Source organism: Macrosteles quadrilineatus, unplaced genomic scaffold, assembly GCF_028750875.1.
Source record: "Macrosteles quadrilineatus isolate MER2022 unplaced genomic scaffold, UCM_ALF_1.0 Scaffold_3__2_contigs__length_128488019, whole genome shotgun sequence".
Taxonomy (NCBI): domain Eukaryota; kingdom Metazoa; phylum Arthropoda; class Insecta; order Hemiptera; family Cicadellidae; genus Macrosteles; species Macrosteles quadrilineatus.
In genome coordinates, this window is record NW_026542596.1 from 19,570,009 (window position 1) to 19,594,944 (window position 24,936).

At 32.8% G+C, this 24,936-nt stretch overlaps 1 protein-coding gene across 1 annotated transcript in view; it reads right to left on the reverse strand.

Annotated features, from left to right (window-relative positions):
• Nucleotides 1-15,041: 15,041 nt before the first annotated feature.
• The window catches only part of LOC128988784 (guanine nucleotide exchange factor DBS-like), a 66,743-nt gene continuing 56,848 nt past the window's right edge, over nt 15,042-24,936 (reverse strand). Inside the window, exons 17-20 of the mRNA XM_054410414.1 lie at nt 23,827-24,023; nt 22,234-22,429; nt 21,987-22,122; nt 15,042-17,850 (exon numbers count right to left, since the gene is read on the reverse strand). Of these exons, the coding sequence (XP_054266389.1) occupies nt 17,738-17,850; nt 21,987-22,122; nt 22,234-22,429; nt 23,827-24,023 (642 nt within the window). The 3' untranslated portion in view covers nt 15,042-17,737. The remainder of the gene's footprint in view (nt 17,851-21,986; nt 22,123-22,233; nt 22,430-23,826; nt 24,024-24,936) is intronic.

The window sequence follows — 24,936 nt, forward strand, 5'->3', positions numbered from 1 at the left end:
AAATTATAGCTTTGACCAATGGAGGTTCTAGGGCTAAGAGGGAGCTATCGGGGGTGTCCCACGCCGCAAGAAAAGAGGAGGGTTCGAGGGTCCTCCTCTGGAAATTTTGGTATTTTTAAAGCAGTTTGGTGTCTTTCTAAAGCCATTTTTAATGTCCAGAACTTTAATGTCCAATGGCAAGGGGGGAGGGATTTAGTTCCTGTAGCCCCCCTTGGAACCGACACTGGCTTTGTCATTCCATTCCTCTCAAAATGAGCTTTCTTTCAAAGAAGAAAGTATGTGTCAAGTGTGGCTAATTCAGAATCTTTGCCAAAAAAACCTTATAATTTTATTTGTACAAAAAATCTTTTGTCTTTTAAGATTTATAATAATTGATATAAGCAGGTATCAATATACTTTATGTCCAAACAATAACGTCTGCACCCATACAAACTTATTATGGACACCTTGTGGTTCTAAATTTACATATATTGTTGGCAGCCTTTAAACTCATTGTGTAATATTAATGATAGTAGTTTTGATCAGAATTCATAGCATAGCAATAGATGAATATTGATTTCTTAGGGATAATTCAGTCTATTGTAAAATGTTGATTGTTAATAGTATACCCCCTCCCTCAACACACACACACATTGCAGGAGTTGTGGCCTTGTGGGGTTTCTATAATCATATTGTTATGAATAATTAATTCAGACAGTCGGGGTTATAGTAGTAGGTGTAACTTTTAAAAAAAGTAAAAATTAATACAGAATAATATATTTTGCTAAGTATAGACCTTAAGTGTTGAAAATATCAAAGTGCAGTGTAGACTAGCAATGTACACATAGTTCATTATTATTAAGACTCAAAAAGATATTAAACTAATATCTAGATTTTTGGAAATTGTTTATCACCGTAGACAAATAAAAAAAGACTGCATAACTAATGGTATAGTATTTTGATGCTTGGCAATACAAAATGTATTGAAATGAATTATTCAGAGAACCTTGAAATAATGCTGGAACATGAAAATGTTTATGCACACTCAGAAGTTAAAGATAACTAGATAAAAGTGACTATCTCGCAGCAAATTAGTAGAAAAACTGCAACAAATCAGTCTGGGAATTTGATGACACAGTGATATTGTCAAGGCTATGGCTTTGGAGTTTTAGTCACAATACTCAAAGTTATTGCACATTGAGTTTAATAGATAACAACACTAAAACTTTCTGCTTCATGATTTAATTTATATGAGGTTGTTTGAATTAGTATATATAGTTTACAACTGACTTATTCTATAAAACTAAAAAAAGGAATATTTTATATCTGTATTTTCTTGTATTCTCTAACTATTTAATGTATAGTTAAATTAGGAAGAATACTATAACCCCTGAAAACCAAAATATTAATTTAAGAGAGATGATTTCTTTTGTTCGTTGAGAATATTTACTTAAATATTTAACACCTTACTATGCTGTTAAATAATTAATTCTGAATACTATTTTTATTGAGACTAATTGTCATTAATATTGTATGGCATTTTTTATTTAATACACAATATAAAAGATCCTCTTGATGTAACCTGACAATTGTTATAATAGTATATGCACAACCTTGTCACACAAAAAAAAAAAGGTTTGAGGACAAAGAACAATTAGGTCCTGTTTTCTCACAAATTATTTAACAATGCCCCCCTCTAGCCTTGAGTAATGTTTTGGGAACACTGAGTCAAGAAACTCAATAGAAAAACATTTAATTTACCGGTACCCAACAAAACAGTCTGAATTGATAAAAGAAAATGAAATTGGAAGTATTGATCCTTAAAACACACTTGTTATGTTCAGTAATAAATGTGTGTTTTTAACTTGAACATGAAGTCAAACTTAAATAAAAACTTCTTTGTTGTTAGACATTCCATACCCATGTTAAAGTTGTAGCCAGGTTTTTTATAAAATTTGTCCTTGTTGATGTGAGCCACCTATAGATTGTGCTGATCTAAATTACTGATTTCTGCCGATTACATGATGTTTTTTACCAAGTCAAACTGATTGAATCACTTATTATGAGCTATAGCAACTGTTGTGACCCAGCAACTATGTCAGTTAAGGTACAAAATAGAGTTTTAAGCACTAGCGCAATCTGTGACTGGCTCACACAACTGCATTCTTTTTTAGTTAAAAACTGGCGACAGCTGTTCCATATAGATGGGATGTCTTCTTCTGTATCCAATAGTCAATGATTTAATGTAATTTCAAACAATATAAAAATTCAGTAAGCTGTGCAAAAGTAGTGCATAAAATAATATAAGTTAATAATAATGTTATAGCGAAGTTAGTCTTTGTGCTAACTTATGTTAAAGTTTTGAGACACTTTTTAGATAAAATATTATTTCCATCAGTAAAAATGTGCTGACCAAGAAGAAATTACGAATTTCTAGAACCGTCCAAATTCAAACTATCCTAGTACAGGAACTATGTCCCAAGTCTTGCCATTTAGTCCAGTAAATAGGGGTATGTTAACTTACAAACGGTCCGGTAAGTCTAAATTTTGTATATGTTGTCTAGGATGGTAAGTAGGTGTTTAAAATGAAAAATGCACAATTCTCCACCCTCCGCGCCCGCCGCCATATTGAAAAATCTATAAAATCTGTACTTTCTAGAGATTTTCGCCTATATCTCCGTTTTGGTGCGTTTTAGCGAAATATTTGTAATGTAAATGTTGTAGACAATTAAATTTCCTATAATATAAGTATAACAATTTGGTTCTAAGACTTATGGTTACGAAAATATTTAAAGTTTTATACAATAAAACATACATTTTTTTTGTTATTTTGACATCTTTCTAAGTGGTCCAAGCAAACTAAAAAAACTGACACAGGGAACGTTAAAAAAATTGCAAGAAAACGTTTTATGGTTTTATTTTGTAGTGTTGGGTCTGCAGAGTGACATACTAAAAGTTGCCAAAAATCGGTCTACAGAGAACCCCCTAAAATCACGATAAAAATGGCGGCTTTTCTCAACATTGGACAAATTTGAAAAAAATATACCACATGCATATTTTATTCAAAATTTTGTGAGATATTCACTTGGGACGACCACCGAAGTTTATTGGGTGGTTAGTACTTCATTTACATGGGGAACTCATTTTTGGCCGTCATCTTGGACCACCATATTGGATATAAATAAAGAAAATTGAATGCAATGATGACGTTGTGAATAATTATAAATAAACAGTCATATGTTTTTCAATTGTTTTGTTGAAAACAGATAATAGTTTAATGTGTTGTGTTTGATGAAAGAAATAAAGAAGATGGTTTTTGTTAACATTTATTTTGTCATTTCTATTGTTAATCTTAAGTAATCCTCCATGATATCAAATTAATTGAATCCCATATATTGACGATTTCAATCATCAGTAATTGTTTTATAAATATGTTTATGATCGAAATAGAGTATTGACTATTGACATATGATTAATATTTTTAAATCCTCATAACTGAAAGAGAATATTATTTAATTAACTGTTAGCTACTATTAGTAAAGTAATCAATCCCGCTTCTGTGATTCCGTAAAGTCTTCTTTAAAGTAATTAATTATTTTTTAGTTTTAGAGGTAGTAAAACTTGTGATCGAGTTATTGTATTTTACTACACCCTTACATAGTCTCGTTATAAAACCCAATAAAAACCAATATCATGACCTTTTTATTTTTGGTTTTTTTATTTTTTTTATTTTTGTACCTACTTTGTCAAACTAAGCATAAAAGCCAATTATGACATCCAGCAAATGATAAAACTAAACAATCAACTACACCATAAACAAATCACCAATTAGAGCAAACTACACCAATTCATTACCAAGATAAACTTTCAGTTTCCTTATCTTTTCTCAAACAACCAACTTATCACACAGCTGATTAAGTAGTATACTATTCTGTAACTGGTTAGAAGAATTGTGAATGAATACATGCAAAGTGAAAGGGGTTATGTAAAACAAAAATCAACAAGTTGTATAAGGTTATGTTGCTTACCTTTGGAAGCCATGTTGAACTAATACCTGTGCTTGCTGAATGTGAACTGAGCACTATCACAGCTTGGTTTACACTCACACACACACACACACTTACAGTGACCTGCTGCTACAACAGACACACAATCACTGACTGAGACTGACTTTCTACCTAGCCTGCACACTACTTCTCTACTGCCCTACTTCTCCAATTCAAAACATCTGCACTTAACTTCTTCTTTCTTCTGCTGATACAGAGTTTGAGAGTTAAGTTATAAGTATTGTTGATCAGCTGGGAGCTAATTACAATCTAGATCAAGGATGTCTACATTAACCAGTTGTCACTTTCGTATTGAGTGTAACAGAAGAGATGGAGTAATTAGTGAATAATTGTCACTGTTTAAAGATAGATTTATTTAATTGTGTAATTATAATCTTTTGAATAGGTTTACGGATTGGATAAATAAATACCCCCGCCGCAGCAAACCTGCAGAGCCTAAGCAAATTATTTTATTCATATAGTAAAATATATTGAAGTCATTGTTGAAAGAAGAGAGATTTTAAAATTGTATGATTGTGTATGGATCTAAAACTGGCAAATTCAAACTTTTTGTTTATTAGATCGTTTCACTAAATTTACTATAACGTTTTTCTAAGGATTAATTTATATAGGGGTTCAACTAAAATTAATAAAAATATAAATTTGTACTGTCAAACAATTTGATTTTTAAAAATTAAAGAGTTAAACTAAAGTAAAATTTAAATGTTCACAATTGTGTTTGGTTAGAAAATTGTTTAACATTATGTTAAAACCCACAATTCAAATTGTGCATGTTCAATCAAATTGGAAATATTGAAAATTTACAAATGAGCTGCCCAAGTTTATTAGATTACGATTAAACATTGTGGTAGACAATAAAAAATAATTTCTATTTAAAGGAATAGAAAAGTATTGTCTTAGACAAGGAATAGACCTATTTTAAACCTTCAATCTATTATTAGTACAAATACAAACCATTACAATAAAATAATTGGTGGAGGGAGCCAAGCATTTTAATAGGCTTGATGGCGCCAAGATTATGAGACAAATGATTTCAAACGAGCTTGGCTACTTATTTAATCAAACTATGTCAGAATAATTTTTGTTTGAATTTGGATTTCAAATTTTCACTAAAGAGTCAAAATTACATCATTTTCATACAGTCACACAACCTTACACACCTTTAGGTGTTTCTATATCATATCACACGGCGGTACCCAACTAATTTGTACTTATAAATCAATAAAACATCATCTTAACTTTTTTGGGGGAAATACAAGACTTAAATATTCTATTTTGTTATGATGTTGTGATTTACCCAGCCACCCTACCTGCTCGTGCTTGATGTATTTAAAGGAGAAAATGTACCATATATCTGACAAAATTATCATTTTACAGGTTCAACTCATGAACTCAACTGGTGGGTAACAATGTCAGCCACTACAAAACTGTGCACAATTAATTATTTTGTGACAGGTTGGTTGTAGATAATTTATTCAGATAAATTGCATGCTTGCAAATGAAACAATTATTAGCAATAATCCACCATTAAAATTTGCACATCATCTCTGTTCAACTTTTTACTTAGGTATGGAATATAATTTTTAAATGTAAAAAAAATAATTAGGCCTACTTAATTGGGTGGATAAAACTTCTTTAAACATTTCACTAATTATAAAAGTATTTTTCTAAAAGAATAAAATTGTTTGTATTTAAAAGATAAGGAAACCATAATAGAGGTTGGTTTGGTTATATCAATAAATAAATCATTGTTTGTTGACTACTAAGCTCAAGTTTTAAAAATTAACCAGTAGTACTCAAAAGTATTTAAAATTAAATATTACTTACCATAATTTTCTCCATGGAAATCCATGGTAAGATTCCCTGATAAGGATTGAATTATTTGGTTAACAGCCATTAAGAAACTACAATCTTAATCATGTAGGCTAATTTAACATGTAAACAAAGCTATTTAAACTGAACCTAAAAACTTCATAGCTGATTTAAAACTTTGAAGGTTGGAAAGGGTAGAAATAATCATATAACAGTATATATTTGCTTTGATATTCACTTAATTGAATAAATATAAATGTATAAAATATTAAACCTTAATTTAGAAGTCTAAAAACAAAAAAAATATCCAAACGGCAGTTTTTAAAAATATTTTAATGATGATTTGATTATTTTTAAAACCTAAGAAGTTCAACCAGTGCCGGATTTACCACCAGGCTGATTAGGCCGCGGCCTAGGGCCGCAACCAAAGGGGGGGCAGAGGATTGGAAAAACATTGTTAAATAAAAAAAAATTAATTTTTTAAAACCATCAGTCTGCCGCGATTGCAGTTTAATGAGGATAATGATGTCTCTGTGATTGTGGACCGAGGAAGATGTTCACGATTTAGTCGCAGCAGCGGGTGACAGTGATGTCCTCATGATTGCGGCCCGCGGGAGATGTACAATATTTCACCACGGTTGCAATAATGTCGATGATAATGTTACTGTGATTGCGGCCCGCAGAAGATGTTCACGATTTCACCACGGTCGCGAGTGTGGATGATGGTGTGCGTGATTGTGGCCCACGGGATTTTTTCGTGATTTCGCCGGAGGCTGAGGGTGTCAATGATGATGTCCCCGTGATGGCTTCCCGAGGGGGATTTTTACGATTTCACCATGGCCGCGGGTGTCGATGATGTCACGGATACCTATGATTGCTTTGACATGATTTAGGAGAGATGACCACGATTTCATCCACGATCACGGGTGTCAATGATGATGTCCCCTTGATGCATAGGAGATATTCACGATTACTTCCATGATCGCAAGGAATTTCCTCCACAGGGGGAGGGCCGCTAAAGTAATTTGGCCTAGGGCCACAAGTTCCTTAAATCCGGCACTGAGTTCAACCTCAATTATTTAATAATATTTTATGTCCTTCCAACTATATGTAATTGCTTCCTCTGTATACAATAAATTATGTTTTATCGATTTATGAAATGAAAACAAATCGGTGAGCAGCTTTGGTTAAAAAATGTCTTCCACTTTTTTGTTGTGCATCTTTGTAACCAAAAATATCAGTTTACACACAGTACTCTTAACAGTCTGACATATTAGTTCTGACACAAATGATGGACTTTCATGAATTTCTTGATCATTAGTTATTTTCTTTGGTCCTAACAGCAAGGCAAAACTTAACTAATACTTAACTAACTTAACTAACATACTAATAAAATATTGTACACCTCTTGTAAGCAATATTTGACAAGGGGATATAAAATTGATATAGTAGTATTAATATTAAGAATATTTAAAAGGTGAATTTCTGGTTTAGATCATGACTATATAAGGGCATGCACGCTCAAGGATATGCTGACGATATTGTTGTACTAATAAGAGGAAAATGTATGAACACTTGCCTGGAACTCATGCAGAGGGCATTGTCCATAGTGGAGAGGTGGTGTAACCAGGAAGGTCTGAGGGTCAATCCAATGAAGACTGTAATGGTACCATTTACAAGGAAGAGAAATGTTGATATCGCTAGAGTCTCTTCGGTAATCAGATCCAGGTTAAGAGGGAGTTCAAGTACCTAGGAATAAGGCTGGACGACAAGCTCACCTGGAACAGCCATTTGGCACATATAACGCAACGCTCTCAGACCACACTTATGATGATGAGACGGGCTGTTGGGAAGACCTGGGGTCTAAGCCCACAAATGACTAACTGGCTATACACTAGGGTTGCAAGACCGATGATGGTGTATGGCTCAGTGGTCTGGTGGACCAAGGTAATGCAAACTACTGCTGTACAAAGGTATTGCTGGCAATGAGGGAGCTGACAAGTGGGCAAACAAAGGAGCTGAAAGCCCGCTCATGGGTCCAGAGCCGACGTGTGGCATTGCTTATAACACAGCACGGAGAGCTGTTCGCCAGTGGATGGGCATAGAACATCGAAGGAACTGGGAAAGAACAGAATGAAATGTACAGTCAAAGAGAATGCTGAAGGCACCTACAGGTGCGATAGCGGCAGATGCCCTTGGGCTGAGTAGGAAGACCCTGCGGAAGGTGGTTGGCTTTATTAGCGGCCATTGGGTATTCCGTGGACATTTACACAAGATGGGAATTCAAGTTGAAAGCCTCTTATGTAGGAAATGTGGAGAGGAGGAGGAGACAGCATTCCACGTGATATTTATGTGCCCAGCCCTACAAGGTCTGCGCATGAGATCCCTTGGCCTATCGACTGGAGATCAAAGGGAAGAACGGGTCACCATAGTCAAAAGAATCTCACGGTTCACAAAGGACCTGAGATTTGACAAAAAATGAGGACCTGTGAATGAGGGTGCACAATTAATAAGCTGTTCTAGCTGCACTGCAATCCCATGGTTACTTAAAGCCTGGCCCTCTATTAAAAAAAAAAAATGACTATATAAGTCATAAGTATATGGGCAATATACATATTTTTTTTTTAAAGTCTTCCCTTTGGATGAAATATCCTTTTTTGTTTTTTAGCGGAGCGAGCGAAGTTCTTATACTACACTCCTGATTTTGTTTTACAAATACTCTCCTCTTGAATGGCTAAAGCGATCCACACAAAGTTTAACACGGTCATAGAAACCAACTATGGGAAGGTATATATCTAAAATGGTACAAATCGGTCCTCAGGGCTTTTCCCTACATTACAAAAGAGTCATAACATATGTTTATCAACAAATCATCTAAACTAGCACTTTACAAAATTAGACATTCCATTTATGTCAACCAGATGTACCATCGACTTTGGATGCTGTAAATAGACCAAGACATCTTGCTTATGTGATTGTATAAACCATTGACTTTGAGACTGCAAGTAGGCATCTCATTCAATTTTAAGAGAAACAGATGCAGCATTGACTTTGGATAGGTATTCCATTTATCTAAACCAAATATTCCTTTGATTTGGATACTGTAAGGAGACATCTCATTTATATGAACTAGATTTAGCATTAACTTTGGATACTCCAAGTAGACATCCCATTTACATAATACCCCCGCCGCAGCAAACCTGCAGACTAAGCGAATTTCCATTTCCCTGAATGGATTTACACTAAAATGTCTCCTTAAAAATATCACATTTATTCCCTATTTAAATAGAATCAGTTTTACACAAACTTAGGTTTGCTGCAACAGGGAGGGTAAAAGTGTTTTTTATGTAAAATGTTAATAGTTAGTAAGAAATAAAAACATTTTCCAAATTTGGGCAAAATATGTTTATAAACAAGCAAACTACAACAGTTTACTTACTCTCCATAAGAATAACATGGGAATTTTAAATTTACAATTTTTTGGAATTTTCTCCGTAACCATTTGGTGCATTATAACGCTTCAATATACTAAATAATTTGTTTTTTTGCTCTACAAAATAGTTTAGAAAGAAATTGCAAAATTTTTCGTTTTTTGTGTCAAAAATGGGAAAAGCCCATTTTTACCCCATAAAAGCCCCCATAAACCCCCGTTCCCATGGTCCGATCATGCTGGTTCGCAAATTCGTTCGAATAAACGAACACATTTGTTCACTAGGTTTACACATTTGTACCAAATTTCATCAAAATAGGATCATTTTTGCTCGAGTTATCGCGCTAACGGACACATATATATATATATAAATTTGAACGGATGGTATTTTTGGCCTCTAGGGACCTCAAAACGAAAAAAAAAAATCGGTCCCGAGTCCAGGTCTTACCGTGAGTACTACGGTAATAGCTTATTCCCTATATGGGAAATTCGCTAAAAAAGATGTAGCATTGACTTTGGAAAAGTATTGGATTAAAGTAGAACCCCAAATATCCGGCCCCGGAATTACCAGTACTCAGTTTATCCAGTCGCTTCTTGGAATTGATACAAAAAATATTTCCTACTGCTGTACACATAGTCTCCATGATTTGAGCGTTCTCACGGTATATCTGTTTCCTGTTCATATACATTTGTAGCTGGTTCACTATAGTTTGTAGTTGAGCTAGTAGATTCCCAAAATAAAACTTAAACACCACTTTTAACCAATCACAAATTGTTAGCTGCTATAATATACAAATTATCGTTTTAATTATAGGTTGGTTTATCCAGCCAAAATGTCATCCGGCCAGGGGCTCGGTCCCACTAGGCCGGATATGATGGGTTTTACTGTAATTTGCTTGGTCCGCTCAATATATTGCAAACAGACAACTGCATTGTACACCCTTTAATAATAATGGACTTCTACACTAAGACACTTAGCGTGTGTATGTCGTCGACTGTTGTAGTTTAGGAGGCCCAAGGTCAACTTGACGTGTCACGGCTTTGACCGAAATGTCCCGAGCTCCTGCGACTCCAAGTAGGCTGATCCCACCCGAGCTATCTCACGTGACCGAATTTTAACGTCTGCCTTCTACGGTATTTCTAGTTTCTAGTCCAGTGTGTCATTACCAATTTAGAAACAATGGGAAACATCTAATATACTCGTTGAAAGGTATTATGTGGACATTAGACTATACTATTAAAGTAGCTGAGTTGATCGTTGGTATTGCAATTACAAGCAGTATAAAGCATGATTATGTTTCTCATAATTTTAAATACAAAAAATCAAATTTATTTCTTATATTTTGGGGGGGGGGGGTTCCAGACCCTCCGCCCCCCCTCCCCTCTGACTACGCCCCTGTCCATTTACACTCAAATTAAAAGTCATAATTGTGATCTTTTATAACAAAACCCATTGATCAAAGGTAAGAAAAAAAACCTGATGCATATCATACAGCATTTTATTGTAGCAAATTGCACTGCTTGTTCTCTGTAACACATCAGTACTTGATAACACCACTGTCAAACTATAGGTTATCTACTGTCAAACTACGTTTAAATGTAACAATTACTGTATAAAATGCTTGAGAAACTGGTTATTATCAATATGAGCTTGAATGTTCTAAAATGTGACAATCCACATCTGCCACAGGAAGCCCTTGATTAGTTTGACAGAAATATTTTAATGAGTAAAGAACATCTTGAGTAGATGAAGAAATATTACTTGTTTGAAAGTAAAATATATAACCCACCATATCCAACATGAGAACATTTGCCTCAACAAATATTAATCTTTTTGGCTGTATTACAAATTGTAATACTGGTTAATTTATGACTGTGTACAAGAACTACTCTAAAATATTTCATAAATTTCGGTTTTTGTAAAATTTGATAAAGTTTAATATTGTTCTTACTGAAATAAAAAAGATAGTTCCTAACAAACACTAGGGTGCAATCTATATCCCTTCAATAGTTCCATAACATTAAGTATCCAGTTTTTGCTGCCATTGTGGTGTATGTGTAAGTGTAGAAAGGCGTTAGCCAGTGAAGTAAAAGTTAAAGAATGGACAAATGGACAATGACAATACAAATGAACTTTAACTAAGGAATCATGATCACGAACCTACAACACTATGGTTGTACAGTTGGACTATACAGGGTGTCCCGTTAGTAAACAGCCAAACTCTGGAAAATTGTTGTATGGGTGAAATAAAAAGAAAAACATTTTTTCCAAAATACTAGTTTTGTTAACCACATAACAGTCATTTTTTACCTTTCACATAGAGGTAGACGAGACCCATGTTAAAAAAAAGGTTATATTGATCTAATACAAAGTTTCAAAATGGCGGCCATTTTAATTTTTTTAATGGCTGATTTTTTTTTTATGTCACAAACCCTTTTATTTAGCATTTACAATTTCCTATCTAACAACACCAAGCTCAAAAAAATTGAATAAAAAATAAATATTACAATTTTTAGTTGTAAAATGAGGCTAAGCTAGTCAGGTTTGTCTAATTATAAAACTAAAAACCGTGATATTTCAGTTATTTTTTATTCAATTTGTTGAGCTTGGTGTCATTTGATAGGAAATTTTAAATTCTAAATAAAGTGTTCATGACATTTTATATAAAATCAGCCATTTTTTGTAATTTAAATTTAGTTTAATACTGAGCAATTGCTACTACGATTCTCTTTTTTTATGAATAAAGCTTCCTTGATCTTCGGTTTGAAAAATTTTCAAACAACACAGATATAGCATAGGGTTTTAATTTTTACCCAACCCGCCATGTTAAACTTCCCTATCCCAAGTGTGATGTAAACAACTTCTTTACTTCACGAGTGAAGTAAATTTTCAAAAACCGACTCGGTGAGGTAATGAAACCCATTAAAATAACATTGAGTGCTCAACTTAAAAAAAATATACTCTATGGAGCCAACAAAGTTTAACGCTAGAAATCAGCTGTGCAATTTAATTTTATTGTTATGCTTTAAAGAATTTTCCTAACCTAGCTTTTGTTTGTATAAAGAACGTTTCTGTTAGAAGATGAGTGAAATGGATAATGAAAAATATTGTACTTAACCCCCTGTATATTGTCGGGTCAGGTAAAATCTTGTACGTTAAACGTTAGGCAAGAGCGTGTTTACATCACTTAGGTGAATAATGCAACTCGCGTCCGCTTGTTGCACAACATTCACATGCGTGATGTAAAAACTCTCTTACTACACTTGTAAGGTAAATAGGTATAAGATAATATAGGTAAATAGGTGGATGCTATAATATTCCAGTTTCCATAGATAATGGATATGATGGGTTGTATAAATAGGTATTAAGTATCAGTACAGACTACATTAACTTGGCTTACAAAGTGGTCAAAAAATAATATTAAATTCATAATGTACCGTTATACAATTTTCATGATGAATTTCACACATTTATCAAATAATATTTCAAACATATATGATTTTGATACAATCAATGCATAACTATTTTTACTGTAAATTTGATTTTTACTATTACTACCTTACCACATATATGAATAGTATCGGTGAGAATAAGATGATGATGATAATAATAATTTTTTGCTACATATAAAAGTGGTACATAACATTGATTGTTCAATTATCAATTATCATAAATCGTATGATAAGACACATTGTATATTTTATGCAAAACATATTCAGTACAAGTTGTTCCTATGTTTTGTTAGTATTAGCTTTTCAAGTTTAACTATTAGATTTTTAATTTTTCAATGTAAAAACTTGTAATAATTTAGTGACACTAACAATGCCAGACTGATCACAGACTCTAACTAGTGGGGTATACCATTAAATTTTGGATACTACGGAAGACATCTCATCTATATGGACGAGCTGTAGTCTATTTGAATCAAATAAAAGATGGTTATTTGAATAAGCTTCTCTCAGAGTAAGCTGCTGTCTCAATTATATTTTCTTTTTCAGTTTTTATACTGGGATAGTTTATGTGACAAATAACATACTAAGTATTTTAATAAGATTTCTTTTAGTTCGGTTTAACCGTTAGTGAAAACAACACAAATCAGTAATAATTTACAGCAACACATCTTTCAGAGACTAAATACAACCACATTATTCCTAACCTTAAAACAGTCTAAAACATTAGGGAAAAGTCTGCTCAATGGCTGAACCAAGGGAATGATTTTTGAGGGGGGGCACTTGGATCCGCCACTGTCTCTGCTCAAATATATTGTAACACTTCCATTACTAAAATTATTCTAGAAATGGCAGAGGTATTTATCAAATACTTGGTCTTGGTACTTGATGTTAATATGCAAAATTGGATCCCCGATTAAAATAAAATGCACGCTGGTCTATTTTTGTTGGATAACTACAGTAAAATGTCTGATTGTTGAAGGATTATGGAGATTTTAATTTAAAATGCTAATTTTACTGGTTTTCAATTAAATGAAAGTGTTCTCTTTTCTGACAATATCAATGCAAATTAACTTAAAATTGCATTTGAATTTTTATTTCAACGAGAAGATTCAAGTGATAAAATTAGGAAGGTATCATCAAGAAATGTTAAATCTTTTTTATAAATTACTACTATTATTTTATAGGCATTCCTTTCATTAAATTCATGATTCAGATCAAATTGTGTTTCAGTATATATTATTCATATGGTGATACTGTACTAAGTTTATGAAACAATATAGCATCTATTACATGCTGTAAAGGGTCATTAATAGGATAGCAAATCAACAATAGCTAATCCTAAAACTGTAACACACAACAAACCACAACACTTATCTTTCTACCAACAATAACAAAGGCAAGCAGGATAACAAGCTATGTATAGGAACTGTCTACAATGTATATCTTTATACATATATATTTCTCTCTATGTACTGAGATTTAAGTTAATTGTTGGATATTGATTGTAGGGAATAATAGTCACACATTTACAGAAACACAAACACAGCAGTTAATAATAAATATATAATTAAGTAAATCGTCAATTTATTTCTTTTTGTTACAATATTTTGTTAATTATTTCAAATTTGAAGTAATTTAATGCAAGTATTCATTAGACGTATACGTTAATGATACTACAACTACTTTCATTCTGGAAATTAAATAGACCATTAGGTGCCATTAGACCTTTGCTGATTGGCTTATTTGATAAGGAAGTGTTAGACTTAAAAAAGATAATCAATATTGGATTTGAGTGTTATCCTTTGAAAACATTTTAAAATATTTTGTTCTAACAAACTGTATAATTATGAAGGAAGCTATTTTACTTGGCTTCCATTAAACAATTTATGGGTATCATAGTTTCAATCAGTTTCATATCAAACATTTTTTAATTTAAAAATTAATGGCTATTATAAACACACATTAAAACCAAATTCAGCAACTGCGTTGAATGTGTTTCAATAATAATGAGTCAATTGTTTCAATGGCTACAGGAGCGACTTAAGAAAAAATTAAAATATAATTTGTATAAATTACACTGATATTACTTAAGTGGGATGGATAAATAAATGTAGTACATAGATAATATTTTAGAGATTTGCTCATGAAGTTTAAAAGTGTAACAAAAATTAAATTTGATATAAATAAGTCACCTAATTAATAAATTGATTTAGATAAACCACAACAAACTAATACTATAATAAATTTAATTTTAGATCTACACAGATTTTTAAAATTTGTAAAATTATAACAAACTGTTTTCCTCTAAAAGTATTTGTGCTTGCAATGCAAATGAACAATACAAAAACGTTAAAACTGTCTAAAACCTTTAGATATTCTGACATGAATATTAATATATACACTTTAGCGATTATTTTATAGATATTACGTGTCGGGAAGCCGAGGAAGCCCTTGTAACATGTATTTATGTACAAATATTTACTACAATATACAATAAGTAATACCCATAATATACAAGATAAGAAGAAAGTTAGAAGATACATTTGTGTAGTTCTTTAATACATTGATACTTTTGAGGTATTATAATTTATTATATCATAGTAGTAGCCTATATTGATTTATCAAAGTATATTAATTTTCTAAAATTCCCTTTTCCAATTTTTCATTCTAGTTTTACTCTTCATGGAAGTGTATCCAATTAATCTATCTCCCTCGGCAGATTTAATGCTGACAATGCCGTTTATTCAGTACAAAAATTAAGTATTACAATTAAGTTTACAACAAGCTACAAATGCCTTGTCTGCAGCTAACTGTAGTTAGTAAATCATATTCCTTCCCTAAGTCCAAAAATTATAACAAAACCCAGGCAATGCTTTAATTTAAAACTAACAACCAATGTAAAACCTGGTTTGGTGTCCTAATATACGTAAATTTTTATGTTAATTTAAAAATACACTCATGAGTACCTAAAATAATTGACAGATAAATAAAATATCGACAAATTTAAATTAAAATTTATCTCAAAAGACTACTCAAAATTACTCTTTGGCATCTACATAATATAGAAAAGTTCCCTAGACCATTTTGTCTACAGTGTGATGGACTATGATTAGTTATGGCTACAGTATATTATTGACTTGTTGATATTGAGCAAGTTATAGCATTTATAGACAAAAGGATACAAATCAAAGATGAACAGGTTAAGAAAACTACAAAAAATCTTCTAAAAGATACTATTACATATTGCAATACATGGAAGTATATTTTACTATTGTAAAATTGTATATAATAGTTGGAATTTGTTACTACTTGTTTATTACAGTAAAACTATTTTAATACTGTTACAACTATTTAGCACTTTCAATGTAGCATCAATGGTAATTCCTTTACACAAAGATAGACATTGATACTTCAACAGGAACAGAAAATAGTAATTGGCTGCATTTCAATAAATTCAATAGACTCACTAATTAGTCCTGTTACTTTGCAAGATAAAAAAAATACACCATAGACAAAAGTTTAAAGGAAAGGTTTTGGACATTACTTGTTACAACAACAGTGTTTATAATGTACATATATCTTTTTTATACATTTGAAAAGTTTGTTTGGATCTCATTTACAATTTCAAATACTGATAAAATAACAAAACAAAATTGATTGTCCTTTTATTAATCATTGTCATTGGTGTTCCCATATTTTCTAGCAACAAATGGGTTTTCTTTAGTTTAAGATGGTACTCAACTGTGGGGAGCGAGCTTGTGTAGTGGTTAGAGCGCGGGACTTCAGTCCCTGTGGTCCCGGGACTTCAAATCCCATCATTAACTGTGGATAGATTTAGATGCTAACCAAAAGTGTTAAATTATAAATGAAGAAGATACCAACAACTGTAATGTCACAAAATTTTCATAAGTTATAAAAATAACTATGATTACAAGGTTTCTATTTTTTTTAAAGCTTGATACAAATTTACACACATACTATGAAACTAAAATAAAAAGATCAACCTAAACTATTAAAAAAAGTACATCAAAACATAAATAAATTTTAAACCATTTACAATATAGTTTATATAGTATGGGGTTTCAGTAACTTAAATTGCCATTAGTTTTGTATATCATGCATAAAATATTATTTTCAACTAGCTGATCTCAAATATGATTGTTCCATTTACAATAAAATACAAATTAAAAACTGCATAACATAACCAGCTCTAAATATCTTAAGATTAACAAAATAAATAATCCTCAATACATTTTTGATTTACGAATAATCCTGAAAGTTTACAAATCTGTAAAAACTTCTATAAAGTGAACAAGTACGTCACACATATACCATTTTTAATCCATAAAATCTTGGTTAAAACTGAATTCACTAGTTTATCTTCAAACCAAACCTGGAAAGTTATTGTCGAACTGGCAAGATTTGTATATTCTAATAATCTAAAGTAGTTAGGAATGAATGCAATAGTTTTCTTATCAATAATATAATAGGAAATCAAATCATGACTAGAAACATTTTGAACTATTTATAAATATAGTCAGAGTTCGTATTCACAGCTATAAATACAAGATAAAATAAATATAGGTTCAAAAGTAGTAAATAATTGCTTGCGAGACCATTTAACACAGAACAATCCAGGGGAAAAAATGATCTCATAGGACAAGTTTAGTATGATCTTTGCTAAAGTTCAAAATAAATCAAATATTTAAAGTGAACTAGTATTTTAAAACCTTATTAGCTCTCTTTTAATTGCCAAACAATTTTTGAAACAAAAATGAAGAAGAAAAGTAATCTTATAATTAGTATAAAATAAAATATTAGCACGAGACCACTTAAATTGTTCAGCAGTGGTGTAAAACTAAATTGTTGCATCACATTGCACCTTAGGCAACTAAAACTAAATAAAAATAAATCATTAACAATTAACTGGTAAATACTTCTGGGTTCAGTGGTCGAGTTGTATGCCTGATTACCGCATTGCCTACAACTGATAAGATCAATCTGCATTGCTCGAAACTTGACTTGTCACTGACTGACTGCTTCTGGAAGTTTTCCGAGAACAGTGTTCCAAATAGGCAGCTGGAACCCAGCCCTCCTCCCCTCCGCCACCTATCAAAATAATGGCAATTAGACCCACATTCAGGAAAATCTGTACCCCAATATCAATAACAGTTTGCGTTTCAGGGTGTCTTTTAAATTTATTAGTAACTAGTGGAACCCCGTCGAAATCGACGGTTAATCTTGATGTTTTATGTAAATTTAGCTAACTGCGATAGATAGAGTGAAGTTACTAAAATCTTAGTTAAATGAGGGAGGATAAGCATAATAATAAGTATGACGATTGTGTTCCCTAAAAAACGTGATTGATGAATTCGTTTAACACAATATTTCCTACCTTTTTATCGGCTTTAGGTTGCCCAAAAGGTTTTTTAGAAGTCTTATAAATGTTTGTTCATGAGTTTGTTTCATGTCAAAGTCACTTTCACTACATGGGAGAAGGAGTTCATATAATTAGTCTATCATGTTACGGAAAGAGTCAATATTACTAACGACTAATTCCATCTGCTTTAGGAAAATCATTCAGATTGTATTCGGATTTATAAGTGAATCTTCATCTTTGGTTATAAACATACAGAACGTTATTAGCATATTAAATCAGTTTTTTATTCGATAAAAATATCTGATTATCCAGAAAGCAGTAACATTCTTACTTCGATCCAAGCAATTTTAACTCCTTGTCTTGCCACATGGACCCATGTATTTAATCATCCTGTACTTACTTGCTAATTGATTAACTTATGGGGTCGTTTTGACTTGGCCATATCGATTACATAAAGCTGTGCATGTATTTCGTGGATGGAATGAACCATAATTGTAGGAAATTTGACCACAAATCTTAAACATTTGCAGAACCAAATCCATAACCTAGTCCAGCCTTGGTACCTAACAAATGATGCAAATGCGATGAGATGTGATGGCACTGTTGTGTTTCAGAATTTGTTGTATGAAGTGAGGTTTAGAGGCGTTGTTCGACCTAGATTGCATGATCCCAGGATTCAAAGTAAAAATCCTGTACACATTTTTATTAATACCTGAATTAGTGAATTGACATTAATTTACCTACCGTACTTCACCAAAACCATAGATGAAACATACTCCGTAAATAGCCTATTCCAAAACTTGAACACAGCTCTCATTCTCAATGTACTCATCTATAACACAATTTTCAACCCGATTATAGAAAACTTTTAAACCAATGAATGAATTTCTGGTCTTCTTTCTTGAATTCAATAATATTCTTGAACCTTACAATATGTATAAGCTAACCCGATAAGGAATAATTATATGTTCCTTTGAAACTGATATTCACACTGATTTCAAAATTTCAAATTTGTTAAGAGCTATTGCTCTTATTCATTATCTATGCTTTATTAAGCATAGATTTTTGAACAAAACATTTAAAACGTATCATAAATTCATCATTTTGTTGAAACCATAAAAACTTGCCATGCAGTGGAGAATCACTTTTAAATCATAAATAATAATGTGTAAACATTTAATTTTGACAGTTTCAGTAGACTTTTGAATACAATTTTAATATTAACAGCTGGTTCATTAAAAGTAGTGTAAAATTATCCATATGGTCGTAATGTAAACAAAACTGCTGAGTGAACTTTAAAGGCCTCTGGGGCAGAGCCCCAAGGAAATTTACCTCGTTTCTCTTTTGAGGGCTCACCTACAGACCAATACCTTTCTTTAGACACCCCTACCAAGTTTCTACACTCAGCCGTTCTCTCAAATTAGCTGTGACAAAACCCCGTTTTTCCTCCATAAGAATAACATGGGATGGGAATTTAAAGGCCACTGGGGCAGAGCCCCAAGGGAATTCACCATGTTTCTCATTTGATGGCTCATCTACAGACCAAGACCTTTCTTTAGACACCTCTACCGAGTTTCTACGCCCAGCCGTTCTCTCAAAATAGCTGTGACAAAGAAAAACAGTTTCAAATTAATATATAGATTAGATCAAATCAAATAAAAAATTATTGTTCACAGAAGTAGGTCAGCGGTGACAGAGTTGAGTGTTTTAAAATAATAAAATAAAATACATTAATATCAGCATGCGAATGATTAATGCCATATCAGTATTTAAATATGGTAACTAAGGGTAAAATCATAAAAGCCTCTGTTTTTCATGACAAAAGTGTGGCTGATAATACAGCAACGGATATAATAATCAGTTTAAAAGGGACAACCTAGAAAATCTTTTGATGCACTCTAAGTATGGGGGTTAGGTTTTTATACAATATTGTACGTTAATGACGTTAATCTCCCGCAATGGCTGTGAAATCATGAACATCTTTCGCACTCAGGGCAAAACCTAGAACATCTTCTGGTGTCATAGTGACATTGAGAACGCTTCTGTGAGAACGCACTGTTGAGAACGCTCATATTACTCCGATATACAAAAAAGGGGCTAGAACCGATATAAATAACTACCGCCCAATATCTGTTTTAAGTAATTTTTCAAAGATATTTGAAAAAGTTATCAATTTCCGGCTAGTAAACTATTTTAACAGCAATGATTTGTTTTATGAAAAACAGTTTGGGTTTAGAAAGACATTCAGCACCAACAGTGCACTGATTGAATTTATCAATGATGTTACAAGGGCTTTGGACAGGTCTGAAACTACTGCTGGTGTTTTCTGTGATCTGTCTAAAGCCTTTGACTGTGTGGATCATTCAATTTTGCTTTCTAAATTAAAAGACTACGGTATAAAGGGTAAAAGTTTTTCTTTATTAGACTCTTATTTACAGAACAGAAAGTATAGAACAATAGTGACCAAAAACGGTGTGAAACATATGTCAAACTGGAATTTATCTAATTATGGTGTACCTCAAGGGTCAATATTGGGCTCTCTGTTTTTCCTGATCTTTATTAATGACCTTCCAAAAGCTATTGGCAGAGATTTAATCTTATTTGCTGATGATACAACAGCAATCATAAGAGAGGATTCAGTAAATAACTTAATTGTATCAATTGAAAACACTTTGGATTGTATGAAAAATTGGTTTACAGATAATGGTTTAAAGCTGAATATTGACAAAACTCATATAATTAAATTTTCTTTAAAAAACAATGTAATTCTTGATAAAATTCCAAATTTAGTAGAATCTCATAGATTTTTGGGTGTATTGCTTGATACTCATATTAATTGGAAGATTCACATAGATAAGATGAAAGGCAAACTAAGATCTATTTCTTTTGCTTTCTTTCACCTGATAAACTGTGTACCTCAGGATACATGTATCACAGTTTACTATGGATACGTTGAATCCATCTTGAGGTATGGAATCATACTGTGGGGAGTGTCAACAGAAGTCAAATCCCTACTAATTTTACAGAAAAAAATTATTAGAATCTTAACCAAATCAAGAAGGAGAAAATCATGTAAAAACCTGTTTAAAAATCTTAGAATTCACACCATTTTTGGATTATACATAAATGAAATTCTAAATTGGATACATAACACTAAGGAAAATTTGTCAGATGCAGTCAAATTTACACATAATTATAATACAAGGAATAAATATAATTTCAGATTACCACATCACAAATTGACGACTTTTAGGAACAGCCCTCAATATATGGGACTTAGATTGTACAATGAATTACCCCTGTATCTTAAAAATTTAAATGCTACTCAATTCAAAGATAAAATAAAAGATAAAATAATTGAGAAAGCCTACTATTCACTTGACGAATTTTTGGAGAACCCTATAATGTAGATAAAAATTCTCTGATATCCTACATGAGTTTATTTTAATTATTTTAACTATTAATTTTACTATATAATACATCACTATGACGAAACACCTGTTCTTATGTATGAAATGTACTTTATAAAGAACGTATTGTGTAAATAAAATATGTCTTATGTCTTATGTCTTATGTCTTATGTCTGTGGTTATAGCTAAATTGAGAAAGTTTTCTTTTTTCAGCAGTCACGGCAAAATATAGATTATTGGAACATTGTCCATGAACATCACCTGCGACCGTGGCAAGATTTTTGATCGTGCATCTTTCTGCGATCAGATAAGTAAAAGCTCTGTTTAGCTCAACTCAAAAATCTAACTGATCACACACTTATGACCCCACTCCAGCTGGGCCTGAAATTTATTTCTGGTCCGAACCGAGCCCTCAGGATAATTGTTGGCATGACCTTGCACGAAAATATATCCACCACACTCACCAATATGCTTGATGTACCACCATCCAGCACATCCCACCTTGAGTAACTCAACAACATCACCTTCCCTCATGTTGACCTCACTGTGTCCCACGGCGCAGTAGTCTGCCAGTGCTACAAACCTCCCTCCCTACAACAACATCAGACAAACATAATACCGTATGATTATGTATACCATCATTCTGCATGTCACTTTGAGTAGCACTTAATGTACTAGGGCCATACATGACATACTACGTACATGTTCTGTGAGAGGTTCGTCTTCCTCACTGTTGGTATAGTCTGACGACCAAGCCACATCGTCGTCTGTAGGCTGACTGTTGCTGCTGGGAGCTGGACTGTGACTATGAGACACTGACTCGTCTACGCTGAGTGTGCGGCTGGGAGGTACACCACTGACCAGTGTGTTGTCTAGTGAGTAGGTCTGTCTCAGTGGCCTGCAAAGATTAAATTATTTATCAGTAGTCAAAGATTGTGTATAATTTAGTAAAACTGGAATAGCAATGGCTGGTTATTGACAGTACAGTAGACTATTAATAAATCAAAATTGATGGAGCAAGCAAATAAATTTGAATTTTTAAGAGTTTGATTTGGCACATCGTGAGAAAAATAAACCATTCAAATTAAAAAGAGTTTCATGTTTTTACATACTGTATTATTTAAGATACTACGTACAGAACGTTACAATGAAACAGCTTATTTTAGTTACTTTACAACAAACAACAGTTTATTTTAGTTAGTTAAAAAAATCTATCAATTTTTTTTGCTTTGCTGTTAGTCCTTGCGTCATCAATGACGTTATTAAAGACACTGTCTCCACCAAAGACTTATCAGGGGTTTAGAAACTACTGTGCTAACAGGATGTATATTTTCCTGTTATGACAGGAAGGAATCCCTTCCTTCAATTTATAGAGTGTCTTGCCGACAAAACATTAAATTACTGCACGTTTCAATTCACCACACCCTCTGCTTGGACTTCAAAATACCGAGTGTATCAAAATGCATGCCAAACCTCTAAATATTAGGTTTTATTTAGAATTATTGAAAGTTTTGCTTCATCAAGTGATTTAATTGCCAAGATTAGACTGTAATACATATTTGACTTGTTGAATACATACATTATACATATTATTATCACGTGGAGTGTATTGCTTTAAATAAAAGCCACGTCAGCAGCTCAGGTAGCTGTCAAAAACAGGTGGAACCAGTGTCAGAGTGCAGCATAATATTGAAACTGGTAATGATAAGCGACACCGGTGTTATAATAGCTTTCAGTGGTGAACAGTGTTTGATAAATAGACAAAACGGTAAAATTAGGTACGTTTTAGGCCATATTTTACAGTTGTTTTTCAACCTCTTGTTAGTAACCTCTTGCAAGCTATTGGTGAGGCTGACAGGAGAGCCCTTTGTAGCAAGGGTTCAAGACATAAGGTGTAACTTCCAACAGTCTTTATAAAATATCCTATCCACTTACCATATCCAACATATGTACATTATTTATGTAACTACTAATCGGCAACCGGTAATAATTGATAAGAATTATTTTAATAAGGGAGAGCTTATTAGTGTTAAGATGTAAGTGAATACCAGTAAAAGTTTTATCCTCACAAATTAATCCAAACTTAATTTTCTTCATTTACATAGAACTTGCTACGAAACATCACACATAGGGCTGAGTTACAAACTGGTTTAAACTAATTTAAAATTCCTTCTTTCAACATTTACTGTAATAAAAATTTTACATATTGTTCAAATCGAGAAAACTATTTAAATAGTAACATTACCAGTCACTCAATATCTAAAGGTGTTTGTTATTTAATGACTGATGACTCACAGGTGCTGTGACTTGTATTGTTTGATCTTGAGCTCAGTCAGTTGGTCCAGCAGTAGTTTCTTGATTTGGTCCACCCATGACTGTTTCAGTTGCGTTGTCGCTGCTTGTATGATGTGAACTTCTTGTCTCCCCTGCAGCCAAACCTCAAACGACCTTCCATCCCCCTTCACTGTCTCTGTCAAGCCCACTTGGGACATCTGGTTAAACAATAAATGAGACTTTCCAAAATTGTAACGAAAAACATTTGGTTTTAGTGTGCACATTTAAACTCACGCCAGATAAAATGTTCTTATATAAACAAGATATGTAATATAAACCAGAGGTCTTCCCGTTACCTGTCACAAGGACCAGGAAATAAGTACACTACAAGTTGGAATGGGTCGATTCTCGATTCCACAGATTCTCGGCTTTGAAATCTAAATTGAATATCGACCGCTTACAGTCGATTCCAATACCTGTCTCGTCTGCAAAGAACCCTGCTATTAGAAAATTACCACTAAGGCCACGATCATTCGAGAAGACAATAACGTTTCTGTGACCGTGGGAAACAGTCAGAATTCAGTCGCGATTGCGGAAGACGACAATTACGTTCACACAATCACGAAAGACGATGATGATGTTCCATTAACATGGGAGACACTGACAATGTCCACACAACTGCGGAAAATGAACAAAATATTTCCGCGATCGTGTAAGACGATGCTAATGTTTCTGTTACCGCGGGGGATATTCAGGACTTTGCTATAACTGCGAGACAATGACAATAACTACACGACCGCGGAAAATGATTAGAATTTTGCTAGGATCATAGAAGTGAAGGTTGATTATCCGTTACCGCAGGGGTTATTCAGGGTTTTGTTGTGACCGTAAAAGATAATGACAATGTCTACACAACCGGGGAAAATGAAAAACATTTTGCTGCGATCGTGAAAGACAATGCTGAAGTTTCGTTATTGGGGGGGATAATCAGGATTTTGCTGTCACTGCAAGAAAATAACAATAACTACATGGCGGCGGGAAATTATCATAATTTTGCCACAATTGTAGAAGTCAATGAAATGAAATTTCATAATTTTGCCAGTATTGTATAACTTAAGTCAATGTTGATTA